A 22,620-nucleotide genomic window follows, 5' to 3' on the forward strand; every position below is an offset into this window, starting at 1 on the left:
TTCCGCATTACGTCACGTGACTGGCCTGGCCTCCAATAAGAACACTGGGTGATCAAAGGTTTTTTCTCGTGCCGAGTTATGAAAGAATGACAACGCAAATACATCTTTAACATCGAGGGTTTCTTTATTTAAGGGAAAATAGCATTCAGGTAGACTTCATATTTTACAAGATTTACAGAATGTTTCCCATTTAAACAACAATTTCTGACTGAAGTGAAAATGTAAAAGACACAGTGAACAACATATAATAAATATTATTTTTTTTGCCATGTAGGAAAACATAAATAAAAACAGCAGAAGTCAACACACGTTGTGTCACACAAACATAGGCTACCTAGCAGGATTGTCTGTGTGGTAATTCAAAGGCACACAGACATGAGTCACAACACTAATTTATTTTTTATGGGCAAAATATGTTATCTACTTAATCTATAAATCATTCAATTACTTTAAACAGAGTTTGTGCAAAAAGAAAAGCAGAATAACACAATAATACTGTACACCTTGGGATTTATTACACAGGTATAGGGCTCATAACAGCTGTTAATGGTACTAGAGAAATGGGAAATTAATTACAGGAAAGATATCTCAATAATTTGTCATTTATATTTTTCAGGTAAATGCATAACTAGGTAGTCAGTGGTATAAAATGAAAATATATGAAATCACAGGGACTTTACTGTGTTTATGTGGCAAAAAGCAGTGTTGCAGCTGCCTGCTTTTGTGGAATTATACAACATTCACTTGCCTGACAAATGCTATTAAGCAATTGTCAGCAGTTTATTCTTCTCTTCCAGCCCCACTGAGTGATCTGCGGTCTGAATCTGCACATTTTCCATGTTGAGTGTTTGTGGTGTGTCAGGAAGAGACTCCTGGCTCTCAAGAGGACAGTTTTGCACCAGAGATGGATTTAGACAGACGAAGGTCTGGTTGTTACCAAGTCCATCCGGACTGGTGGTGGTGGTGACAACAGAATCGCTAAAGATCGTGTTTGAGAATACAGAGTTAAAAGTGAATGAGGAGCCAAAAAGGGACTCCTGAACAGGGGTTTTGGGGTCTGTGGTAACCACAACTGCTGGGTCTCTGGGAGGTTTGACAGGAGGAATGGGCTCAGGCTCGCTGTTATTAGTCTCTGGTTCTGGTTGTTTGTGACTAGCTGATTTCTCTTGACTTTTAGTCTCTTCTGTAGGCTGGACAGACAGCGGGTCAGTTTTGACGATCACCCTGCAGTCGCTGTTAACACTGGAGCGTCGGGAAGACCCCTCTGCAGTGGATATCACACTACTAGCTCGGGGGAGACTTTTAGGTGACTTTAAGCCTTTCAGTCGCCCCTCTTTTCCCAGAGGAGTGGAGAAGCAGTTGAGGCAACCAGACATTGATGAAGACTTACCCTGAACATATAAAACAGTGATTGGCGAACAGACAGAGGCTCGAGTAGCTTCAACTTCGCCTGAGCTCAATTTTGGATGAATTCCATTGAGCTCTGGGTTTGTCTTGACTGTTCTCCCTGAGTCTGAGGAGCAACGTGTGACTTTTACTCTCGACCCCCTCCGGATGCTCTTTGTTCCCCTTGTGAGCCAAAAGTCCTGAGAGAGCCCAGGATCTTTCTGCTTTGGTGTTGACTGTGGATCAGACTTCTGATTGCTGGTGAATGGCATGGTAGCAGCTTTTCCCTTATATTGTTGCTGCTTCAGCGAGTGTCTGGGGGTGGAAGTATCGGTGGGTGGCTGGAAGGAGGAGGAGCGTCTAGATGGGGGCTGCTGAACGGGGCTGCTGCCATTTGACCATGGCTCATTTTCCAGACTGAGGCTGAATTCGCCGCTGCTCTCGCTTTGGGCTCGACTCTGGACACCATTTACCCCTGAACAGAGAACACAATGTTTTTAGAAAGACCTATACTACTAATAATGTTTTCTAACTCACCAACAGGGGGCAGCAGAGTCAAGTCCTTTTATAACATTTGTTTGCCTCTGTTGTCAGCACAGAGATTAATATAAAATGAGGTCATGATTGCGATTTGATGGATTTACTCTAATTCCTGTGTGGGTAATACATCTGTATGCTTGCTGAATCCTCTAAACGAGTATCCACAAGGCTTTACCATGATTTGGCACGTCGTCGTTGTCCTCAAACCCAGACGGCACAGCACTGTCATTTGAATCCTTGTCTGTGGGACAAAAAATTAGCAATGAATCAAAGGTGATAGATGATGGACACTTTAAACACTTCCAATTGAAAAGCCTACGAGAGGGCTGTCTGCTCTAATTAATTCCAGAGTCTAACTACTGAAGATGACATCACACAAAACAGTGACGGGCGAATGCTTCTACCTGTCACCCAAAGCTCAGAAACGTCTACAGCAGTGTCAGCTGAGTCAGAAGTTGTGGCAGTGACGGGGCCAGATGGTAGAGTGGTGGGATGATTAAGGTGATGGATGGACAAGATGGATGTGGTAAGGGATGAGGTCAATGCCGTCTTCCTGTCCTCCTCAGAGAATTCCAGTGTCTCTGAACTCTTTGCCCACCGCTCCTCCTCAGATGGTGCCGAGGGGAACACCAAGCTGCTCAGGGCTGCAGTGTTTTACCAAGGAGTGGAAGAAGTGGGAAGTGGGTGAGGGCGGGGGGACAAGACAGGTGAAGTGGTCATGGAGATTATGAGATATATTTGTTCTATGGTATGGAAAACATGGACACGAGGAGGGTTTGAACACTATAGTATCAAATAGTGGTTGTATACAGTTTGTTCCCCTAATGCACAGCTAGCTCCTTATAAGACAGAGCTCATGCACCACTACTGTCCTCCTGCAATGCAGCATTTCTTTGACCTCAACGGTTCTACAAAATACCCCAGAATGACTTATTTCATAGGCAACACAGCATTAAAATGATTGCAGCACATGCTTAAATCTGAAATATATCTTTATATTTAAAGTTAGCATGCTAATGAGCTATGAACTAACACATAACTGCTGATTTTACACCTACTGGGAAGCAATGTTGCTGTCTGTATGAATCCTATTCAATCTAGAGTTACCTTGGTGTTAAGGCATGTAGTAAATAATACAAAATAAAGCACAGCGATGATCTCTGGTGTTATTAAGTAAGCATTGAAATACAAGGCTTCAGCCAATATGACAGCAGACGTTGGACCGCAGTGTTTCTTACACATGGAACGACGGAAGAGGGACTTGACTTTGTCTCTGTCCTTCATCCTGTTCCTCATTCGGGGAAACATTTTCAGAGTGGCTATATAAGAGCAGACACATGGGAGGAATACAGAGGGACGGATGCAAGCAGATAGAAGGACATAAGAGAGGAGAGAGGCGGGGAAGGGAAGGAAAAGACAAGGGAAAGGAGGACGACAGGAATGAAGAAACAGATTAACGAACAAGATAGAAACAAGGAAAACATTGAGGACCGTTGAGGTACAATCACAAACATAATGCTTCATGAAGAATGGATATGACACACACACACATACACACATGACATGACCCCATTTTCTAAAAAGTTGGGACGTTGTGTAAAATGTAAGTAAAACAGTTTCAAAATGTGTCACGTCGTCGTTGTGCAATTTTCAATTAAATATGAGGTCTGCAAATCTTCACATTCTGTTTTAATTTACATTTTAAACCACACCCCACCTTTTGAGCTAATAGGGTTGTTATTTTCATGTGTAATAATTAATTTATAAAACAGACTGAAAGGAGCTTTTCTACAAGAAAAGTTTTTTTTAATTTAGTTTCTTGTTCCAGAGAAGGCCCCTCAAATGACACGTTAATAAGGGCTGAAGATATCCAAATTCTCCTCAACATTTCCAGCTTTAGTTAACTTTAAGTGATAGAAAGATGGAGCGAAGACTGTGTTAAGGTCATGTTGTTGAAGGTAGTCTATGTTAGTTATTAACTAAAAAAAAGTGCACATGACATGAGTCTTACAACAGTTGATGTCAACATTCATTCAAGTGTTTGCTAATCCTTGGAAACTTCTGAGGTGAAGGAGGATGATTTTGTGAAATTCTTGAAGGGTTTCCATTTAACAAATGCAGCTTCCTGTGTACATGCAGCTGCTGTGGTTACTGCTTCATCCATGCTTCTCTGTCCTCTTGTTATGTGCTGGACCTTACACACACCTGAATGCCCTTTGTATCCTGACAATGATTTGACTTCCTGATCTGTGTCTGAAGCTGTGAGGGGAGGCCATTGTGTCTTTGATGATATCGATTCAGCCAGGTCCATGGGGGATGATCTGGTGAATTCAAGAAGGTCATACTCACTGCCATTACGTCTTGGTGAGATGGCATCGCCTGCAGCGATGGAGGCTGAGCCTCCGGAGCCATCTGAGCTGATGAAGGAGCTGTTATCATGGCATGGGAGGTGGGACTCGGTACCGCTTAAATGTGCAGGTGTGGGTTGGAGATCAAGTCCTTGATCACGGCTACTGGATTTAATAAACTTCTTCAATTTGTGAGCAATCCAGTTCCCACGTCTGCGGAGAAGCAAACATACACGAGGAAAGAGAAACCGTTACTTATTTGTATACAAATGACACACAAGAGGACAGCCTTCTCTGTGGGGACAAAGTATTGTGCATCAAGCAGTCAGTCCTTAAAAATGCTGCAGTAAGCTTGACTAGCAATGACTCTGAATGTTTGTCCAACACTTCGACTAAACACAATACTCTTCTGATAACAAAGAACTATTACATCTATCTCGTCTTTTCTGTTTTAGTTTACTCTAAAGGCTAAAGCTAATCCCACAGATAAAACAGACACAGCTGTAGCTGGAAAACACGATTTAAGATTTAAATGCCAAGTTTAAAAAACAAAAAAAGACACTGTGGGAATGAGAACAACATGAATATGTATTGATATTTTTATTTATTGTGTACTTGAACTGCAATCTGCAAAAGTGCAATCATAATTTATCAGAGTTGTGGATGTTAAGTAAACTTTCTTTTTGTAATTTATTATATATTATCATTTTTTTTAATTCACCCTTTTTTCATGTAAAATTCAACCCTGATCCATAACAATCTGTTTGTCAGCACCTTTGGACTCCACACTGCACACTGCACTAAACTCTACTGTTTCCTCTCCTAAAGTAGTGTTTTACATATCAACACTTTATACTTGTGTTTCCACAGGACTTAAATGTAGTAGTTTTTACTTTTTAGTGTTAGTGTTTGTGCCATGTGTTTACACAGAGAATAATGTAAAGCTGGAGTCACAGTTATTGTATCTGCCCTCATACTTAGCCAATAAAATTGATTCTGAAATGAAATACAATGAGAATCAATATTGACAATTAACCAAATACCAATCAGTGATCAAAATGCAGTAAGAGCTGAATACAAAAAATAATTTCCCTTTCATGGACGCACACATATAAATGTCACTTACCTGCGAGGAGGGGAGGGCTCATAAAACTTGTACTGATCCATTATTTTTTCCTCTAGCTTCTCTTTCTGCCTCCTCAAATCATTAAGCTTGTCACTGAACAGACACAGAGAGAAAGTATGTAATACATTGTAATGGTGGGTCTGATGTTACATCCATTTAATATGAAGAAAACTGTGTTTGTTGAATGAATTAGATCATTAACAAATAAGTGTGTCATGTGGCAAATTAACACATTACATCTGATCGAATTTGGCATTAATTTGTCATGGTGTTAGGCCTGTTTGCTCACATGTACTGTCGCTCTTCAACATGAAACAGATCCTTGCTCTCCATAGTTTGCTCCAACAAAGTTCGGTTCTGTAGCATCAGGGTCTCGATCTGGGTCAGCAGGTGACGATTCTCTTCCTCCAGGTTGCCTTTTAACTGGCCAAGCAACTAAGCATTCCAAAGACAAGCAGGGATACATCCAAGATTACAGGCATTAAAGAAGAAAGACACTTTCATGCAATTATTCAAACAAAAAACATCCAATACTATACAGCTTATTGACAACCTAGCGCTGTCATACTATTATTCATCCTATTATTAGTACATCCCATATTTTATAGGGAATACCACACCAGCTCAAGCTGCTGAATGACCCTACCTCACATTGGTTGGTGAGCTTTGTGGAGTTGATGTCCAGCTGCTGAAACTCCTTTTTGAGCTTTGAGAAGTCGGCCTCCAGCCAGGTGTGCTCGAGCTTGGTTTCATTCAGCGTGCTCTTTAGCTGCTTGTGATCCACTGTCAGCACCTCATTGTCCTTAAGAAGCTGACGGTATGTCTGGTTCAGCCTTTAAAAGAAAGATGAATGGTGATGGTTTACCCCCCGTGTAAAATCCAACATCCATGCTTTAGTTTAGGTTTGCAGGAGTGACGTCACCGTCTGTTACTGTAGGGGGGCTTTGGAAGGCAAGTGATGGCGGTCGCCTTGCTGAAAATGCTGTCTCAACCTAACTTTCAGTCAACCTAACGACAGGCTAAGAGCTGGAGCTGAGGTGAATTTTAAGCCTCTTGACAAACTGTTACACAGTGCCCCCTGTCAATCAGGTCAGCTATGCGCCTTATTGTGAATAACACTTATCCTCCATAAAATGAACAGCGTGTGCCAATCAGACCTATAGGGGATTTTTTGAACCAGGCGATAAGCATTTTAATTTCTACTTTAAAAACAGGCTTTTTTGAATGGGTCTGTATGTGACTTCCAGTGCTTCTGCAGCCAGTCAAGTAAACACTGGATGAGCTGCAGGATTTTGCACATCCGCAACAGCTTCATTTTTCAACACTGTAGGATGCCGCTTGTGTAATCAATGGGAAAATGCTTCCTCACCAGTCCTTCTCATCGCGGAGCCTGCAGCATTCAGCAGCAGTGGTCCTGTGCTGTTCTTTTTCCAGAGACATCCTCATCTGCTCCTCCTTTAGGGCTTTCTCCAAATCCTCCAGCTTGGTCCGCTTCTGCAGCAAGCAATTGTACCTAAAGATACCATCAAACACATCACAAACACATACAATGAAAATACAGGCATCGCATACCACATGGTGTGACACTAAATCCATGATTTCTACAAGTTGTCACTCGTTCCCTACCTGTCCTGCAGAGTGCGATGCTCAAGCTCCAGAGTACGATGTGCGTTTTTCAGACAGCCATGCTTGCCCATCAGGGCCTCATACTCCATGGCCTGCCGCTCATGCAGAGCTGCAAGCCGCTCGTGATCCCGAAGAAGCTGCTCGTGAACACCACGCAGCTCTTCACGCTCCCGTATTGCGCTGTCCCGCTCGCTTTCTGTCCCAGTCTGCTGCTGCTGCAGCTGAGCATTCTGGGCCATGAGGGAGGCGCTCTGTGAGTTGAGAGTTGATTTCTCCACCTGAAGAAGAAATGTGGAAGAAATGCATTCAGTGTGTGCATTCTGCTTGCATAATGACACTGAAGCTCAAGTATATCTATGTATCACCAAAGGATTGTTGGTGCCAGTATTATTAAGTATTTGCCAGAGATTAGTGTGTTGTTGTGGCACCTGCAGGTTAGCATTGTGTGTCTGTAGGGCTGTGTTGTTCTCCTGCAGTGATGCAGCCTGCCTCTGCAGAGCGAGGACCTGAGCCTGCTGACTGTCTGACTGACTCTCCAGCTGCTTCAGGTGGGCCTGCGTAGCCAGGCGTTCTGCTTCCAGCGTGGCATTCTGGAGAGAAGAAAGAAAAGCAGAAGAACAAAGAAAAAAAACGCAATTAACTCTTGCCCAATATGTTGGCTGTACTAATTTTTGCACAATGGGACAGCAGTTAGGAAAAAAATATGATAATCAGTAGACTATATTGTTTTCTACAATTGACATAAAGTTCAAAATTGAAACGCTAGTTGATGATTTTTGCAATTTTATAAAGTTGTCCTTACACAGGTTATCTTGTTCAATAAGTGCTAACCCCCTTACATTTCTCTCCACCTCTATGAGACGGTCTTTGAGCTTTAGTAGTTCCCGTGTGGCTTCCTGGCTTTCACGCAGCCATTCACTCATCACCCTGCCTGTCTCCCTGGGAGGGGGGGAACCTGATGACGCCCACTCCTCCTCCTGCCTCTGCTGCAGGGCTTCATAGCTCAGCTTCACCTGTGGGGTCAAAGGTGTCAAACACCTTGAATCAAATGAAATGAAATAATTAAAAGGATTTTTCTCCAATGTGACACTCACAGGCCATGACTTACAGTCTTGAGGTCATGTCGAAGGTGCTGGTTCAGGTTGGAGGATTCCTGAAGACGAGCCTCCAAAGCGGACATCTTGTCCTCTTTAATCTGAAGAGATCTCTTTAGAGATGACTCCAACTCTGACTCCAGCATCTTGAACCTGCTGCAGAGACGCAAGAAGGAATTTTTCTATCAACATTTCTCATATCAACATCACTATTCACACAATGGGAACTCATAGAAGTCTGTAATCACCTGTTATCTTGTGCCTCTTGTTCAACCTGTTGTGTAGTCTCCTGGTTCGGCATTTTCATTTCCAACTCATGAGCCAGCCTCTTCAGCTCATTATCTCTCTGCTGGGTCTTCAGCTTCTCGCTCACCAGCTCCTAAAAATGTGTTCCAAAGAGACATTTTTTTGGCGTTTTTTTTTTTTTTCATGTATTTTACTTATGAGAAAAAAGGCTTTGAGATCTAAGGAGTGCTGGTGATTTTCATCCAACAAATAAGGTATTTAAAAAAAATTAAGAACCAATTGTTAGCTATCTTAATTGCTCAAATATGTAAATGGGAGGTTCTGTTCCATATTATCAGACATACATATATTGTTTCAATGTTGGATATTAACTTAGCATGGGCAAACACTCACATCAGTCTGTAAACAAACTTATATCCAAGTAAGTCTTCAGGGTCTGTTGGATGCTCTAAATGCCAAGTTTCAGACAGTTTTTTTTTCCACCATTGAGATTCTGTGACATCACAAAGTCCCCCAAACTCCTCATATGCTATGTCACTATAACTCTGGATTCTCCCCAAGGAAGCTTCGGGAGAGCTGGCCAATCAGAGGAAATTGGGCTTGTGGGAAGCGGGGCCTTGAAGAGACAGTGTCTCAAATTGGCTGTGTCAGACAGAGGCTTAACTAAGAATTAGCTCACAGACACTCTGTGAGATAAATAAGGATTTAAAAAAAAACTGTAAATCATTCAGAGCTACTACAGATGTTTTAAATGGCAAACATACCAATCTTGGAGTATAATATAGAAGCTTTATACTTTTTTTCATGCATTCAATGTTCAACTGCAAACCCATTCAAAACGTGAAATACTCATTAAAGGCAGACCATTGCACTTGGCCAGTCTTCAGGACAAAACTAGGTTACTCTCAGTGATTAGGTAATCAAATAAATACATAAATATTGTAAATGTTTGTAATAAATGTTTGTATTGGACTTTGGTATGTCATGGAAAATGCTGCATCTGTTCAAATCATGAGATCTCGTCATCCATCTGGAAACCTCTGTGAAACACATCTCTTTACTGTCTCTTTACAGGGAAAAACACTGCTTAATCAGTGAAACGTCAGGTTTGTCAGGGCAGATTCTTTCATCAGTCAGCGTAATTTCTACATCCCTCCCCTCACCTCTCTGAGGGTGGCCAGGGTCCTTTGGTCGATAGCTGCTTGCTTGCTCAGTTCTCTGTTGTCTGTCTCCAGGCCTTTGACCCTCTCAGCAGTCTCCCTTAAGCCTTCCACCTCCTTTACAAGGAAACGCATCTCCCTCTCTAGGCTGGCCATACAGACGTTGCTGCTGTCTAAATTGGCTTCCTGGATTTCAGCCTGAGAAAAAACATCAGATGCCATTTTATTAAGAGCAATGCAAATCTTCCAAACAAGATCCTACCTTAGGATAGTAACTGACACCTTACCCATAAGAAACATGTCCCCCTACCTGCTGTCGGAGTCGGCGATTCTCTTTCTCTAGCTGCCTCTTTTCCCTCTCTAGGACTGTGGTTTCTTGCTCCAAGCTTTGTTTCTCTGTTTCCAGTTGCTCCAGGCGTCGTGCAGAGATCCGAAGCTCCTCTAAAGCAGCCTGTAGACTGTGATTCTCTGCCTCCAGCTCCTCAACCTCTGCCTCCAGGCGCTGAACTTTCCGCTCTTAAGACATAAAGAACATTAACATTATACAGAAAAGGTACATTTTAACAGTAACAGAGTTTCTTTTCTTATTTTGTTCCACAGAACCTACCAGTGTTATCAAGAGCAGTCTGTAGATGCTGGTTGACTGTGTCCAGGGCCCTGCATTTGGCCTCAAGCCGCTGTGTGTGCTTGCTGGCATAGGAGAAGCGTGTTGGCAGAGCGGTGAAGATGCTGTCATGGCAGGGACTGCTGCTCTTTGAGCCAGGTGAGGGATCACGGGATCCAACAAAACAATGGAGCCCATTGTGATTATTTTCTAACACTTCCAGGTCAGACATGAGCTCTTTGATGCCATCTCCACTGTCTTCCTCCTCCAGCTGTCCTTTCTCCTGAATATGAAGGTCTGGATTATTCCTTGGGAGCATCTCACTCTGGACTTCATCTGTCTCTTGTGCACCGTCTCTTCTGAGTGGCTGATGGCAGTTTGAATCTCCATTCTGCAGGACTACATTAGAGCACTTTTCTACTGAGCAGGAGCTCAGTAATCCCGTTATTCCACCTGTTGATGAGGTACAGTTGTTGGTGCTACAAATATCCTCAGAGACATGGTTAAACTCGAAGTGTTGGCGTTGTTTCTGCTGTGTGCTGTATTTTAAAGAGGTGGCTCTGAGTTCCTCTAAGGTCCTTAAGAGACTTTGGTTCTCCTTCTCCAGCTTCAGCATCCGACTGCGGGTCCTCTCACTCACCTCCTCGCTCAGAGTCTGCAGACCTTTAAACAAACACACGATGGTGATCATGAAAACTGTTGAAGTAATGCACGCAGAGTAAGACTACGCTCACACTGCAAGCCAATGCTCAATCCAGATTTATTATTCAGATCAGATTTTTTTGTTTTGTTGTTCCACATTACTTTTGCAAGGGGGTCTCCTAAAGCAAGACATGATGTAAAACTGACAATTTTAATCTGGAGAACGGAGCAACAGAGTTAGCTTTATGACACTTTTATTAGGATATTTGCCTTCATATCAATGGTACGTAAAATTAAAAAAATTCACATTATCGCTAAAAGAGTGTAAAAGAACATAATGGCGAACAGAAAACATAATGCAGCAGTTATATGATGTGCACGGAGATCGTGCTGGTCATGTGCATACAGTCTATAGTCATGCAAATCACAGGAAGTAAACGTCACCACCCCACCACACTTGCTCAAAATGAATTCTTCTGATTTTATCTTGCTGCATTCTCACATCAGCTCACTCTGACTTCACACGGAAATTCTACAAGGGGGCTGGCAGGAGAAACTCTAGATAAAGTCAGAGTGAAATATTCAGCTGTTTGCGCTCACATATACATCTCACCCTGAAAACTTAAGGAGTTTTTCACGAGTTTTGTGCAAGTGTGAAAGCAGCTTCAATGAATCACCATCTCTTACCCTGAGAATTCTCTGTGGTCTTTGACAGCTGCTCTAACTCCCAGCCCAGGTGCTTGGACTCCTCCATGCTCCTCCTTTGAGCCAAACACAGAGCCAGGTTCTCTTCCTGAAGCTCTTCAATGCGCCTCCGATCTGCCTCCCTCTCCTTGAGCACAATCAAAAGGAGTTTGAGCAATGATTCTGTCAAGTTTCTGAAAGGACTCAGCAATCATCAACTGTATCATACTACCGCTGATATTTCTTGTCAGTTGTGCAAGAGGCCTCATAAAAGGCTACACAGAGATAACACAGAGGACTCCTCCCTGTGTGTAGAAGTCTTACCTGTTCCATGTCATGGACCCGGGACTTCAGCAGCAGACTGTGCTTCTCCAGCTGGTGGATTTTGTCAGAGCGAGCCCTCAAGCCTTCCAGCTGATCCTCCAACACCTCTTTGGTCTCCTGTAGTACCCTATTATCCTCCTTCAGCTCCTAAAATACAGACAAACAACATTAATATAAATGATGCTTTTCAGATTACAACATTTGTATTAAACCCCAAGTCACAGCTCTTTATCTACATGTGTCACTTCCATTCATGTTTTCCAAAAAAAAAAACTCTCCTGTATCATTTCAATAGAAACAATGCTTTTAAATTCCTATTATCCAATATTTTATTTAATGCATTAATATTTGATAGCTCCGTCTAAGTTTTCAATGGTTTTCCTAATTCTCAAGCATTGATAGTCAAAATGCATGTGTCAAATTTCACTAATGGAACATTCATATCACTCTGTAGTCTTCATTTTCCTACTTCCACTTTGGCCTTGTAGAACTCGATCTTGTGCAGTTGCTCCCTGTACCGTCCCACTTCACTTTCCAGCTTGTCCGCCTTTATGGCTCTCTCTCTTAGGGCGTCCAGCTCATCACGATAGGTCCGGGCTGCTCTCGCGTCCACAAGCAGCTGGGAGTTCTGGTGGAGGGGCCGAATAAAAGCAAAATTTAAGATGAATATCTGCACCACTCTGTTGTTGTGTTTTCATTTTTTCAAGATTAATTTTTGGGCTTTTTATGTCTTTATTTGAGGGACAGGACAGAGGATAGAGTCAGAAATCAGGGAGAGAGAGAGTGTGGGGAAAGATATGCAGGAAAGGAGCCAAAGGCTGGATTCGACACAGGGTCTGACATCAGTCTTTGTGCATGGCGTGCACAAGCAAACCACTAGACCCATTGTGTTGTTTTCAAAGCTGTTTCTGTCTCATGGTTTACATAATCCTTATTTTCAGGCCGTTGATTTAAGAAGGCAGTATTGAGCTACCTGCTGTAGGGTATGGGCCCAGAACCAAAGGACATGCAGACATGGTTAGCAGGTAGCATTTGCTGCATTTAGTAGACAAGGTCTGAATATTTACCTCAGAAGGTGCTGAGGACTAAATCACATCAGAAGGAGGCTCATTATTTGATTAATACGTAGCAGATGGCTAGATGTGAATACTAATGTTGCTTTGCGGCTGCATGTTTAACTTTGTAGTTGCAGTAAGCATATACGACATATTAATATGATAACAACATGTTAGGATTATGTTAAGATTCAAAGTTGTTAAAAAGTGAATCAATGCTTCATTCATTGTTCTTACCACATGAACCATGTAAACATGGACAGTCAACAGAGACCACAAGGCTTACACAGAGAATACAAATGTCGATCTGATCAGACAAATCCATAGGAGCTTTAGTTTGTATCTCTGAGGCAGAGTTCAGAGGTTTAGATGTGTTGTCATTAAGCGCTGCTCTACAGCAAAGTATGCTCTGCAATAATCTGCATAATCTGCAGAGCAGTCAGGAGGTTACAGCGTGTCACCATGAGAAGGAAATGCAATCTATTCTTTTATGTTTCAAACCTCCTGCTGGATCCTCTTCAGCTCTGCCTCCATGTTCTCCAGCTCGTGTCTGCAGTCCAGCATCTGCTCACTCTTCTCCTCTCTGAAAGGTTGTGAGACAGACAAGCAGACAGGTTTCTTAGTCTATATTTTAATACACAAATGACCAAATGCATATATCGGTACCACACACACATGAATCCCTCTTTAAATCACATTAAATATATATATATAATTTTAGATTTGTAGAATTAATTGTTACTACAAACTGAAAAGCTTGAAAAGGAGTCCAACATAAGCTTCCTTAAACTTATTATTAATTTCCTTCCGCATGGATCTTACCACATTCAAGTCATCCACACAGAAAGAGCTTTTAAGCTTTGTATGTATACGCACATGGAAGGTCTGTGTAAGACATTCTTGATGCTTTAAGTGATGTTTTGTGTTTGCTCAGAGGCAGCAGTATGGGAATCCTTGCATGACAACGAGAGAGGACAACACGCCCGAGAAGATGGGATGAGAAGGAAAGATGGAACCGAGGTTCTTGATCGGATCAGGATTAGTTTGTGTGTGTGTGCTGAAATTCAGAGCCAATGTGGGTCAGTGGTAGTGCACAGCCATGGAACCTGCCAAGCAGGCGGTAATGTGGGCCAAACTCCCTGGGGCATCTCTAATATCCCTCTCTCTCTGCCTCTGCCTCTCATTCACTCTCTGTTGGCAGTTCCCCAGAGGAAACTCTCACTCTCTTTACAAACAGCCATCCACAATATTAACAGCTACCCCTGAGAATGTTTTACTCTATGACCTTCTTACTTGTCAAAGGGATGCATTTTGGACCAAAGAAAGTGAATTTGTGGACAAATCAATGTCAAAGGAGGGTGATGGACTTTGAAATCAGTTCTATTTTTACCTTGCTGCATTTATAATTGTCTTGACAAAGTTTATAATTGTCTACACTATTTTCAAAGTCTTTGTGGTACTCACAGTTCTTGTCTAAGCCGTCTGATTTTGGCCTTGGAGTCAGCCAGCTCCACTGCTAGGTGTTGCTGAGTCCCCGCCTGCTGCTGCATGCTGGGAGAGTAGCTGGCCGACTGCGGGCTGGAGGGGCTACCGAGCAAGCTAACCACACCTTCCTTTTCCTGCATTAGCTCTGCTATAGTCTGCAAAAGAACAGATTACCTTCAGCTTACAGTATGATTTCACAGTCGATTAACCTGTTAATTAGAACAGTTAAAATAATGTTTAGTGAGCAGGTTGTTATCGCAGAGTGGAACCCTGACCCTGACCCTAACCCGTGCAGGAATAAGAATAGAAACCTATGTACTATTTAAAAACCCCGGTAAAATTTGACCTGTACATATGAGAGTAGACCTACAGCTGCACAGCATCATTTATGTTGTTTAAAGGTACAGTGGATTGAAGTATAGCTGTGTTCAGTCAGTTAACTTTCATGAAATGAGCTAAACTAGCTCACATTAACATTTACATTGAAAGTGCAGTAAGACGAGGGGAACAGATCTCCATGAATCAGTTCAGTAGCTGATTGAGTTTTTCTGTTTCATCACAGTAGGCCTGTTGTCTTTTTATCTTTAGACAACTCATACCAGGATGTATAAAGTGTGTACTTCATGTTCCATCTTCAGGTCTGAAGATTTCTCTGTCAAAGTGTTCAGTTGGTGTCTTTAAACTTCTTTCCTCCGTTGTTTTCCTCCTCACCTTTCTCATCGTCAGGAAACAGACGGATGTCAAATTCACCGGACTTCTTTCGGCGGATTGATATCATGACAGTGAGTCCCCCAGATTCTGTGATTAGAGCCTCATCCCTCGCAACTGTATGCTTTTCTTAGAGACAGTTTGTTCTCCTTAACAACAGTGATCTATCGAGGGATAGTAGACTGTTGCCACGAGCACTTTGCCAATCAGAATCAAGTATTTAACACATCAGTGTAATCATTTCAGTTCTCTAACTGTCTATGACTATTATGAACACATCATAGCCGCTTTATATCCCATATATGACTTTATGTGAAAACGTTTTATGATTCATACAAAAGTTCAAACACGTTTCCAAATTCACAGAAAAAGTCTATTAGTATGTATTAAACTTCAAACAAGAGTAAGTGATGGAAAGAAGTGTTTTTACCTCTAGATGGTTATCCCTCTGGTGCAGCAGATGACGGAGGTGTGTTACCATGTTCCTAGCTACAGCTTCCAGGTCATCTGGATGCACATCACTGGACTCCAACCAATGAAGATCCAGAACATTCTCCTGACTGTGGGTCAACTGGTGAACGTGTAAAGGGAGGCAGGAAGAAGAGGAATATTTTATGAAAGATCCAAAGGGTGCAGCTACAGTATGACATGAAATGTTGCTTCTCTATGTAACTAATATATTAAGAGCATTATTAGGAACCATCCTCTGTAGTTCATCATCTTGAAAATGTTATTTAAAAAGTGTTTCTCAAAGTGTATACTGATAAAAAGAATCAAATGTCATGTGTTGTTCTCAATAGCTGTGAAACCTACTGTATCATCATTTTTCTATATTTGTAACAGACGCAGCCCGACAAGTCAGATACCTCCTGTATGTGTGCAGCGATGGCAGCTTTTGTGTCAAAGTCAAGCGTCTGTATCCTCTCGATGTACTCCTCTTTCTTTTCACTCTGTAATCAAAAATAGGAACAGCTTTAGATGGAAATAGAAACAGATTTAGATCTCCAGTTCGGGCAGTCCTTTTCAGGTTTCTGAAAAGGTTTTTTCTTTTGTAGCACAAACGGTCTGACAGTGAGCGATTACCTGTACTGCACATCCCAACAGCAGCAGTAAAAGCTTCTTTATTTCCTCCAGACTTTGTTCTGTTGGGAGTGAAAAGAAGTTCATTATCTGAAATAATACGTATCAGATTGAAGCAGTGAGGGCTGCTGACATGGATTTGTCAAGTGCTGGCTGGTGAATTTGGGTCACCACTTGCCAAAGCCTTACTGTCACAAGCCAGAGCGGTAATCAGACAGATAGAGTGCAATTGAATTGAAACTGTATCAGACAGAGCTAAAGCAGTCTGTCAGGAAATACATTGGACATTTACAGAGCTGGAAAGCTGATGTTGTGGACAAAAATGTGCCTAGTTTTTATTATTTACTATTAAGAATCAAAATGTGTAACCCTTTTAGAAATGTCATAGCTCACTTAAGCTTCCTTGTAGGGGTTGTTTGCATATTCTCTCCAAATTAAAAATATAGAACTGAGTCTTATAGGAAAGATTTTCCTAATCTTTGGTAAATCTTAGAAATACAAAGAACCAGTAATGGAGTATCAGCAACCAGGTGAAATAAGGTTCTAATCACATAGTGACTGCAGCTCCCATAGAGATAGGAGATAAGGAAAACTCTAAAAGAGCATACCAGAATACATAGTCCTGCCAAGCAGCAACACGTTGGGCAGAGGAATCATGATTAACTGTCTCAGATTCTCCTGCAGAAAAGGGAGAGAGAGAGAGAGAGAGAGAGAGAGAGAGGGCAGGGGAGATTGTTGGAGAAAAGGAAACAAAGAAAACAAGGGATGAATACAAAAAGTCTTGAGGTCTAGCCAAAGTGCTTAAATGGACAGGGACGTATGTATGTACAGCACATAGCAGCTGCTTGAACACATGTATAGAAACACAGCCAAAGAGAGGAGGAGGGCTCTGAATGGGTCGATGACAGAGCCAGTTTCCCTGCTGCATTGGTGAATCTCACCAAAACTTTCACCAGACTATAGTGGATTGCATCCATGTGTGTGTACAGTGTGTGTGTTAATTGCTCCTAATGAGGATAAGTGGCCGCATAAAGCTCAGGAAACTATTACTTATTCCCATAGGCCAGGAAAGCTACAGTCGACAGGAGTCATTTAGTCTTTGATGTGATACAACTAAAACCTACAGCAACAGTCACATTTTCTAATGACTGCCAACACAATCCCTTTAAGAAAAGTTCATTTTACGGCCATCAATCTCCCATCATCCTCTCCTTTCCTAGCTCATGTCCGATTGCGGTGCTTAGAGGAAGACTTTAATCTTCAGGGGTATTAGAAAATTCTGCTCAGGAAAAGTGTTTAAAGAAAGTAAAGAGAATAAAAATATGTTATTAATAACGCGCATGGCAAACACGTCTAAGCTTCTTTGCTGTCTGAATTTGCCCGACTTGATACCACGATGATCAGTGTATCATTAGTTAATCCAAAGTCGAGAAAAACAAAAAAGATGAGTTATATTTGTATTTGTAAATTAATTAGATACCAAAAAACAAATATGGTTTGCTTTTCAAATGTTCCACTTTATGCTTGGGTTGAAAATAGGTCATGAAAAAACGAGCAATGGGTGGGATTTAATTTGAGTATTTGATTTGTCCTGTTTGTGTGACCTGGTGCAGGTGTTGTGTAGAGAAAAGCGTGCCTAGAATTGCATGCACATTTCCAGACGAGCACGCCGCTCATTTCAATGTAGCCTTTATGCTACAGCTTTAAAATGATATGTAAATCAGCTTTGTTGGGGTTGATGAGTGATGAAACGTGATCTACACATCAGGGTGAATAAACCTTGCATGTCTGTATGTGTCTATAGACTCAGTAGAGGAAGCATTTTCTTGACTGAAAAGTTTGTAACTTCCATTTTAACTGAATTGAATGGGCACATGAGAGCCTTTTCTGTCCGATTTTTTAACCATGGAGACGTAGAGTCGCTCAGCTGACATTAGATTAATCAAAAGTGGACCAGAATTAATATAGTTTTTTAAATGACAGCAGTTAAAATATGTGAAGTGTACTTCTTTGAGAGTTATTTATACAAGAAAGTCATCAATAAAAAGTCTGATCCAAATGTGATGTTTTAACTAAGCAGACAGGAAGTACAAAAGTATGTTGTATTTACTGTGGTTACAGCAATGAAGAAGAACTCAAGCTTTTTCAAGTTCACCAACAATCAGAAACACTTATCAGACGTGCTTTTTCTGACATCAGATAAATCGACAAACAATGGTATTTTTATAGAATGCTTTCTTCTTCGCAATTCTTATCTGAAGAGAATGATGTCCTGTCCTCAGAAAATTACATTCCTTGGGATTTGATCAGATCTCAACAGATGAAAGCTCAGCTCTTTTGTACTTAATGTCTCTGACACAGACAGAAAATCCAAGAGTCAAGATCAGAAGTGAATCTGGTGACTTTATGTGTCGCTCTGAATCTCAGTCTGTCTGTGGCTCTGACAGCAGCTTTACTCTGGCTCTCTCTCTGCTGTGTTCTAACCTCGCTGCTGTGCTGATTACACAGATGCAGACACGGCTGATATTTAGGCCATGCATCTTAACAAGAGCAAGTTGATCTGCTGGGACACAAGTGCCACCAACTATATGGATTGTGCATGTGTGGGCCTATTTGTGTGGGTTATGGATGATGCAAAATTATGGCAGAATAGAAAATATTATACAAAATAGTTCCATAACCTGATCTAGAGTTGGATTAAAAGCTCATAAAGAAGCACCTTGGATACATTATATAACGTATGATATGGCTGGGAAACAAGGAGAAGCAACATGCAGTACTCACCAGATAAAATGTCTTGATTTGCTGAACAAGGAAGTTCAGGTTGTGGACCCTCTGACTGGGATCCCTGCTCACTTTGTTTGCACCCTGAGATGCAGCGGAGGGATTTCTGAATAAAGGAAAAGGGCAATTTTACTTATTTCCACTCAAAAAAATAAATACAGTCATTGTCAATGGAATAGAGTGAGTGAAAGCTGCAAGCTGGTGAAAGTCTTGGCTCAGGGATCCCCATGAAAACATGCATTATGTCCCTATTCATTCCTAACTTTAGCCTGTGTGACATCATCTCTTTCAGCAAACAAACTGGGCTGTTTTTGAGCCAAATAGCCTTGCATTAGACTTCCCACCAAAAGGAAGCATTCTGGCCCCGACTCTATGGCTGTTGACTTGTTCAACTAAGGTTGAACTGTCTTACATTGCTGCATGTATGTAATCATTCATGGAACTGTGATTTACATAAGTAGGTCAGAAACTGCGATTGTCTATTTTAAAACTGGGAAAAAATAGACAGAGACAGACCAGGAGCCCTCACAGATAAAGTAGAGACAGAGACACTGCATTAATACTCATGCATGACATTTGTCAGGCTGCCTGTCTCCATCTCTGTACAGTTTGCCCTGTTTCTCTGCCTCCTCCTCCCTCCCATCTGCGTCTGACCGCCACTAAACACCAGCAACAAGGTCCTAATCCCAGAGGGTCTCCCAATCCAGGAGATTATCCCGCCTCTTCCCCTCTCCTCCCCTCCCTCTGTGACAGCATTGTTTTGCATTTAGAGCTGGTTATTGTGACCCTGGAGGGATAAGTGGGATGAATGGATACTGTAGACTTGGGGTGGCCAGACAGCATTATCCACAAGTGCACTGGGTCATCAGTTTTTTAACCTTTTCTTTGCAAGTCATCAATTCCAAGTTGTGTTCTACAGTCAATGTCTGAAGAGTCGCTTTATCCTGATGGGGGGGCGACTTAAGTAAATGTTATCTTACAAAATCTCTGACATGCTGCAAACTGCCAGAGTACCATAAGTTTGTTTGGGAGGGTAATACCCTCAGAACATAAGGCACCCCGATCATAATCTCTTTAGTAGCTTCTTGACAGTTTCTATGATGGCCATTGTGTCTTTGGAAAATTAGTTCACTGTTTTCTTTAAAGGGTTTTCTCACTATACAGCACTAGTGACAGAATATCTGTAACTTTATTTTTGTTCTGACATATTTGAAAAAAATCCTGGCATTTAAGTTCTAAGAATGTTGTATTTAAAGACTACTGCAGACTACAAAGATCCTCTTCATTACTGCTAAGTAACAAAGACAGCACTGTTGGTGCCTGGATAAGAATGTTAGCAGATGCTTGATACTGTATCAGTATCTGCTAAACATGTCATGAGAGAAGAAGAGAAGTTATTAAGGAAAAATGCAGGTTCATTCTGCTCATCCAAGCATTTCAGGTCCCTTTAATCATAGTTAATCATACCGTATTGGGATTCCCTGTGTCAAATCAAGAGCTTTTAAACAATGACAACTAATCTGACAAACTGGGCACAGCTGACAAGCTAGATTTAAAATCTGACAAATAAAACTCCAAACAAAAGCTGGCATGAAGTGACTTACATTTCAGTCATGATGTCAATTAAAAAGACTCCATCCAGTAATTCAGAGAAGTCCAAGTGCATGCCACCATCATTTGGCATGAATGTCTTCACCTAAATAACAAAAAAAGAACAAGTAGTTCAGAGTGAGAGGATGATAGGCGATTACATTATCTGGAACATCACCGTCCTCTGCAACACTTACCCAAGTGACAAGTGGGCTCAGCATGAATTGATCCAGACAAGGTAGAAAAACTCCACTTTCCATCGTTACCAAGGTTGTGAGTGTTACACTTAAAAACGGTAACGCAGCTGTTTCAACCAGAAAAAGACTGGTGGTAGCCTCGTAACTATAGCCTACATCTTCTTTTTAGTGATTCATCCTGCAGAAGTGCACCATTCATGTCGTCCCATCCATCTTTCTTCAACTAGTTGGAAATGTCCTCCTCTCGGTGTTTTCACTCAGGCTCGTCTCGCAGCAGCTAAATCCACACAAAACTGGAGTTCAAGCACAGTCCTATCCGCATTTTGTCCCGCAACAACACCACACTCACCAACATCCTCCTTGGTCCTCTGCTGCAAAGGCATCTGCCGTCGGTCCCCCCTCCCTTACCCCTCCTCCTCCTCCTCCTCCTCCTCCTCACAGCCTCCCTGCTCGTCACACAGACGGGTATATGTGTGACTTCAAAATTGCTGAACTGTCCAAACTAACCTGGTTTCTCCAAATGCAGCCTTCCACTTTATTTCAAACATATAGCCTAAACAAAAAGAAAATAAAACAAAACGTCCCTCCACTTTGAGTCAGCCTTTGAATCATTGTAGCAGCAGAAGGAAGCACTAATAGAGCTATCTGAAATATCTTTGCCTTTAATCTGTTACCATGACAACGCCGCCCCCTCCCCTCCCCAACAGCAACCTTTTTCACACGGCAACAAAAGCAGCACTGATGCTAAAACACCCTGCCACGTTAGCCACTTAGCTGGAGATTATATATTTAGTTGTTTGATTAATAATAGCGAGCTATAACAAAAACGGGATACTTAACTGGGAATGGAAACTTTTAGTGAAGTTCTTGTGTGTAGGCTATATTTTTTTCATTTCATTAATTGGAAATTAGGCTATTTAAATTCACTTCACTTGGCCTAGGCCATGTTTCTCTGGATAACTCAAAAAAGGATGTCATGTAACTGCCCGGTTAAAATTAAGTAGTAAATTCCCTAAGTAGGCTACAATTAGGCTATATGACGTTTTTACATCATAAGGTGGGGTCCAGAGAGCCTGTTTAGCATTCAAAGTGAAATAAAAATAGAATAGAAATTAAAAAAAGGTTTTATTTTTGCTGTGAATGTAGGCTAGTGTAGCCCTCGAACTCATTAAACCAAAGTTTAGCTGTCAAAGTGTCAGCCTGTGATGGTACTATGGCGCCACCTTGTGTTAAAGTCTGGAGACAAAGCTGTAAATCTTCCACAGGTCACATTAAAGATGCTGTTAAACTTGGTCATCCTATACTTTGACTTAACTCTATGCCTATGATGTAGCCTACACATTTTAGAGCAATCAAATTATTAAATTAAACATTATAGGCCTACATTTAAAATCTGATTCAAAGTAGCCAATGCCGGTTTTGGCTTCATTTATTATCCTTTTCAGGCTCTTGTTTGTGGTACTTCTGAAGTGTTTTGCATTAAAGCACTTTGAAATTTGCTTCAAATGTATAAAGTGTGTAATAAATAAAATGTATTATTATTATTATCATTATTATTACGCCTATATAGCGAAGTGCTTTGTTAGCCCATTTTATTAGCCCAAAACTCCCACCCTCACAACATTGATTTGGCTCAGTTGGTAGAGTTGTCGTCTCTCAACTGGAAAGCCGAGGGTTCAATCCCCAGCTCCTGCAGCAACATGTCCGATGTGTCCTTGGGCAAGACACTTAATCCTGAATTGCTCCCGTTGCTTTGTCAGCGGTGTATGAATGGTATTAGTTACTTCTGATGGTCTTACATAGCAACCTCTGCCATGCGTGTGTGAATGTGTAGGTGTGAGATGTGGTGTGAAAGTGCTTTGAGTAGTCAGAAGAGTAGAAAAGCATTAGATAAGCTCAAGTCCATTTACTATTTACCATTTACACCCAAAAACACATTTT

The 22,620-nt window shown here is 41.6% G+C and overlaps 1 protein-coding gene across 5 annotated transcripts; it reads right to left on the reverse strand.

Moving 5' to 3' along the window:
• Window positions 1–83: 83 nt before the first annotated feature.
• Window positions 84–21,057, reverse strand: ccdc88aa (coiled-coil domain containing 88Aa). Of its 5 annotated transcripts, none has more exons than XM_065953416.1 (29): window positions 20,680–21,057; window positions 20,497–20,588; window positions 18,893–18,998; window positions 16,717–16,786; window positions 16,112–16,170; window positions 15,895–15,978; window positions 15,459–15,599; window positions 14,300–14,475; window positions 13,337–13,418; window positions 12,250–12,408; window positions 11,781–11,927; window positions 11,460–11,604; window positions 10,134–10,793; window positions 9,837–10,042; window positions 9,530–9,724; window positions 8,369–8,499; window positions 8,135–8,273; window positions 7,866–8,039; window positions 7,455–7,616; window positions 7,027–7,304; window positions 6,770–6,913; window positions 6,047–6,233; window positions 5,690–5,835; window positions 5,401–5,493; window positions 4,276–4,487; window positions 3,165–3,245; window positions 2,331–2,570; window positions 2,102–2,167; window positions 84–1,861 (listed from the first exon to the last, which is right to left on the reverse strand). In XM_065953416.1, exons 1-29 carry the CDS (start codon window positions 20,740–20,742, stop codon window positions 762–764), a joined length of 5,538 nt encoding a protein of 1,845 aa, XP_065809488.1. In that variant the 5' UTR covers window positions 20,743–21,057; the 3' UTR covers window positions 84–761. The 5 variants fall into 5 exon arrangements, with proteins under 5 accessions (XP_065809488.1, XP_020498488.2, XP_065809494.1 ...); XM_020642832.3 differs by having other exon boundaries at window positions 8,135–8,276; XM_065953422.1 differs by lacking the exon at window positions 3,165–3,245 and having other exon boundaries at window positions 8,135–8,276.
• Window positions 21,058–22,620: the final 1,563 nt, after the last annotated feature.

This window comes from Labrus bergylta, chromosome 1, assembly GCF_963930695.1.
Source record: "Labrus bergylta chromosome 1, fLabBer1.1, whole genome shotgun sequence".
NCBI classification, from domain to species: Eukaryota; Metazoa; Chordata; class Actinopteri; order Labriformes; family Labridae; genus Labrus; species Labrus bergylta.

Excerpts from the sequence above, each read along its gene's own strand:
- ccdc88aa (XM_020642832.3), bottom strand. The coding sequence starts at position 20,742 with ATGGAAAGTGGAGTTTTTCTACCTTGTCTGGATCAATTCATGCTGAGC. Across the intron at positions 15,979-16,111 it reads TGTTGGGATGTGCAGTACAG|AGTGAAAAGAAAGAGGAGTA; the intron begins GTAATCGCTCAC and ends TTTTGATTACAG. Across the intron at positions 13,419-14,299 it reads AGACGGCTTAGACAAGAACT|AGAGGAGAAGAGTGAGCAGA; the intron begins GTGAGTACCACA and ends ACAACCTTTCAG.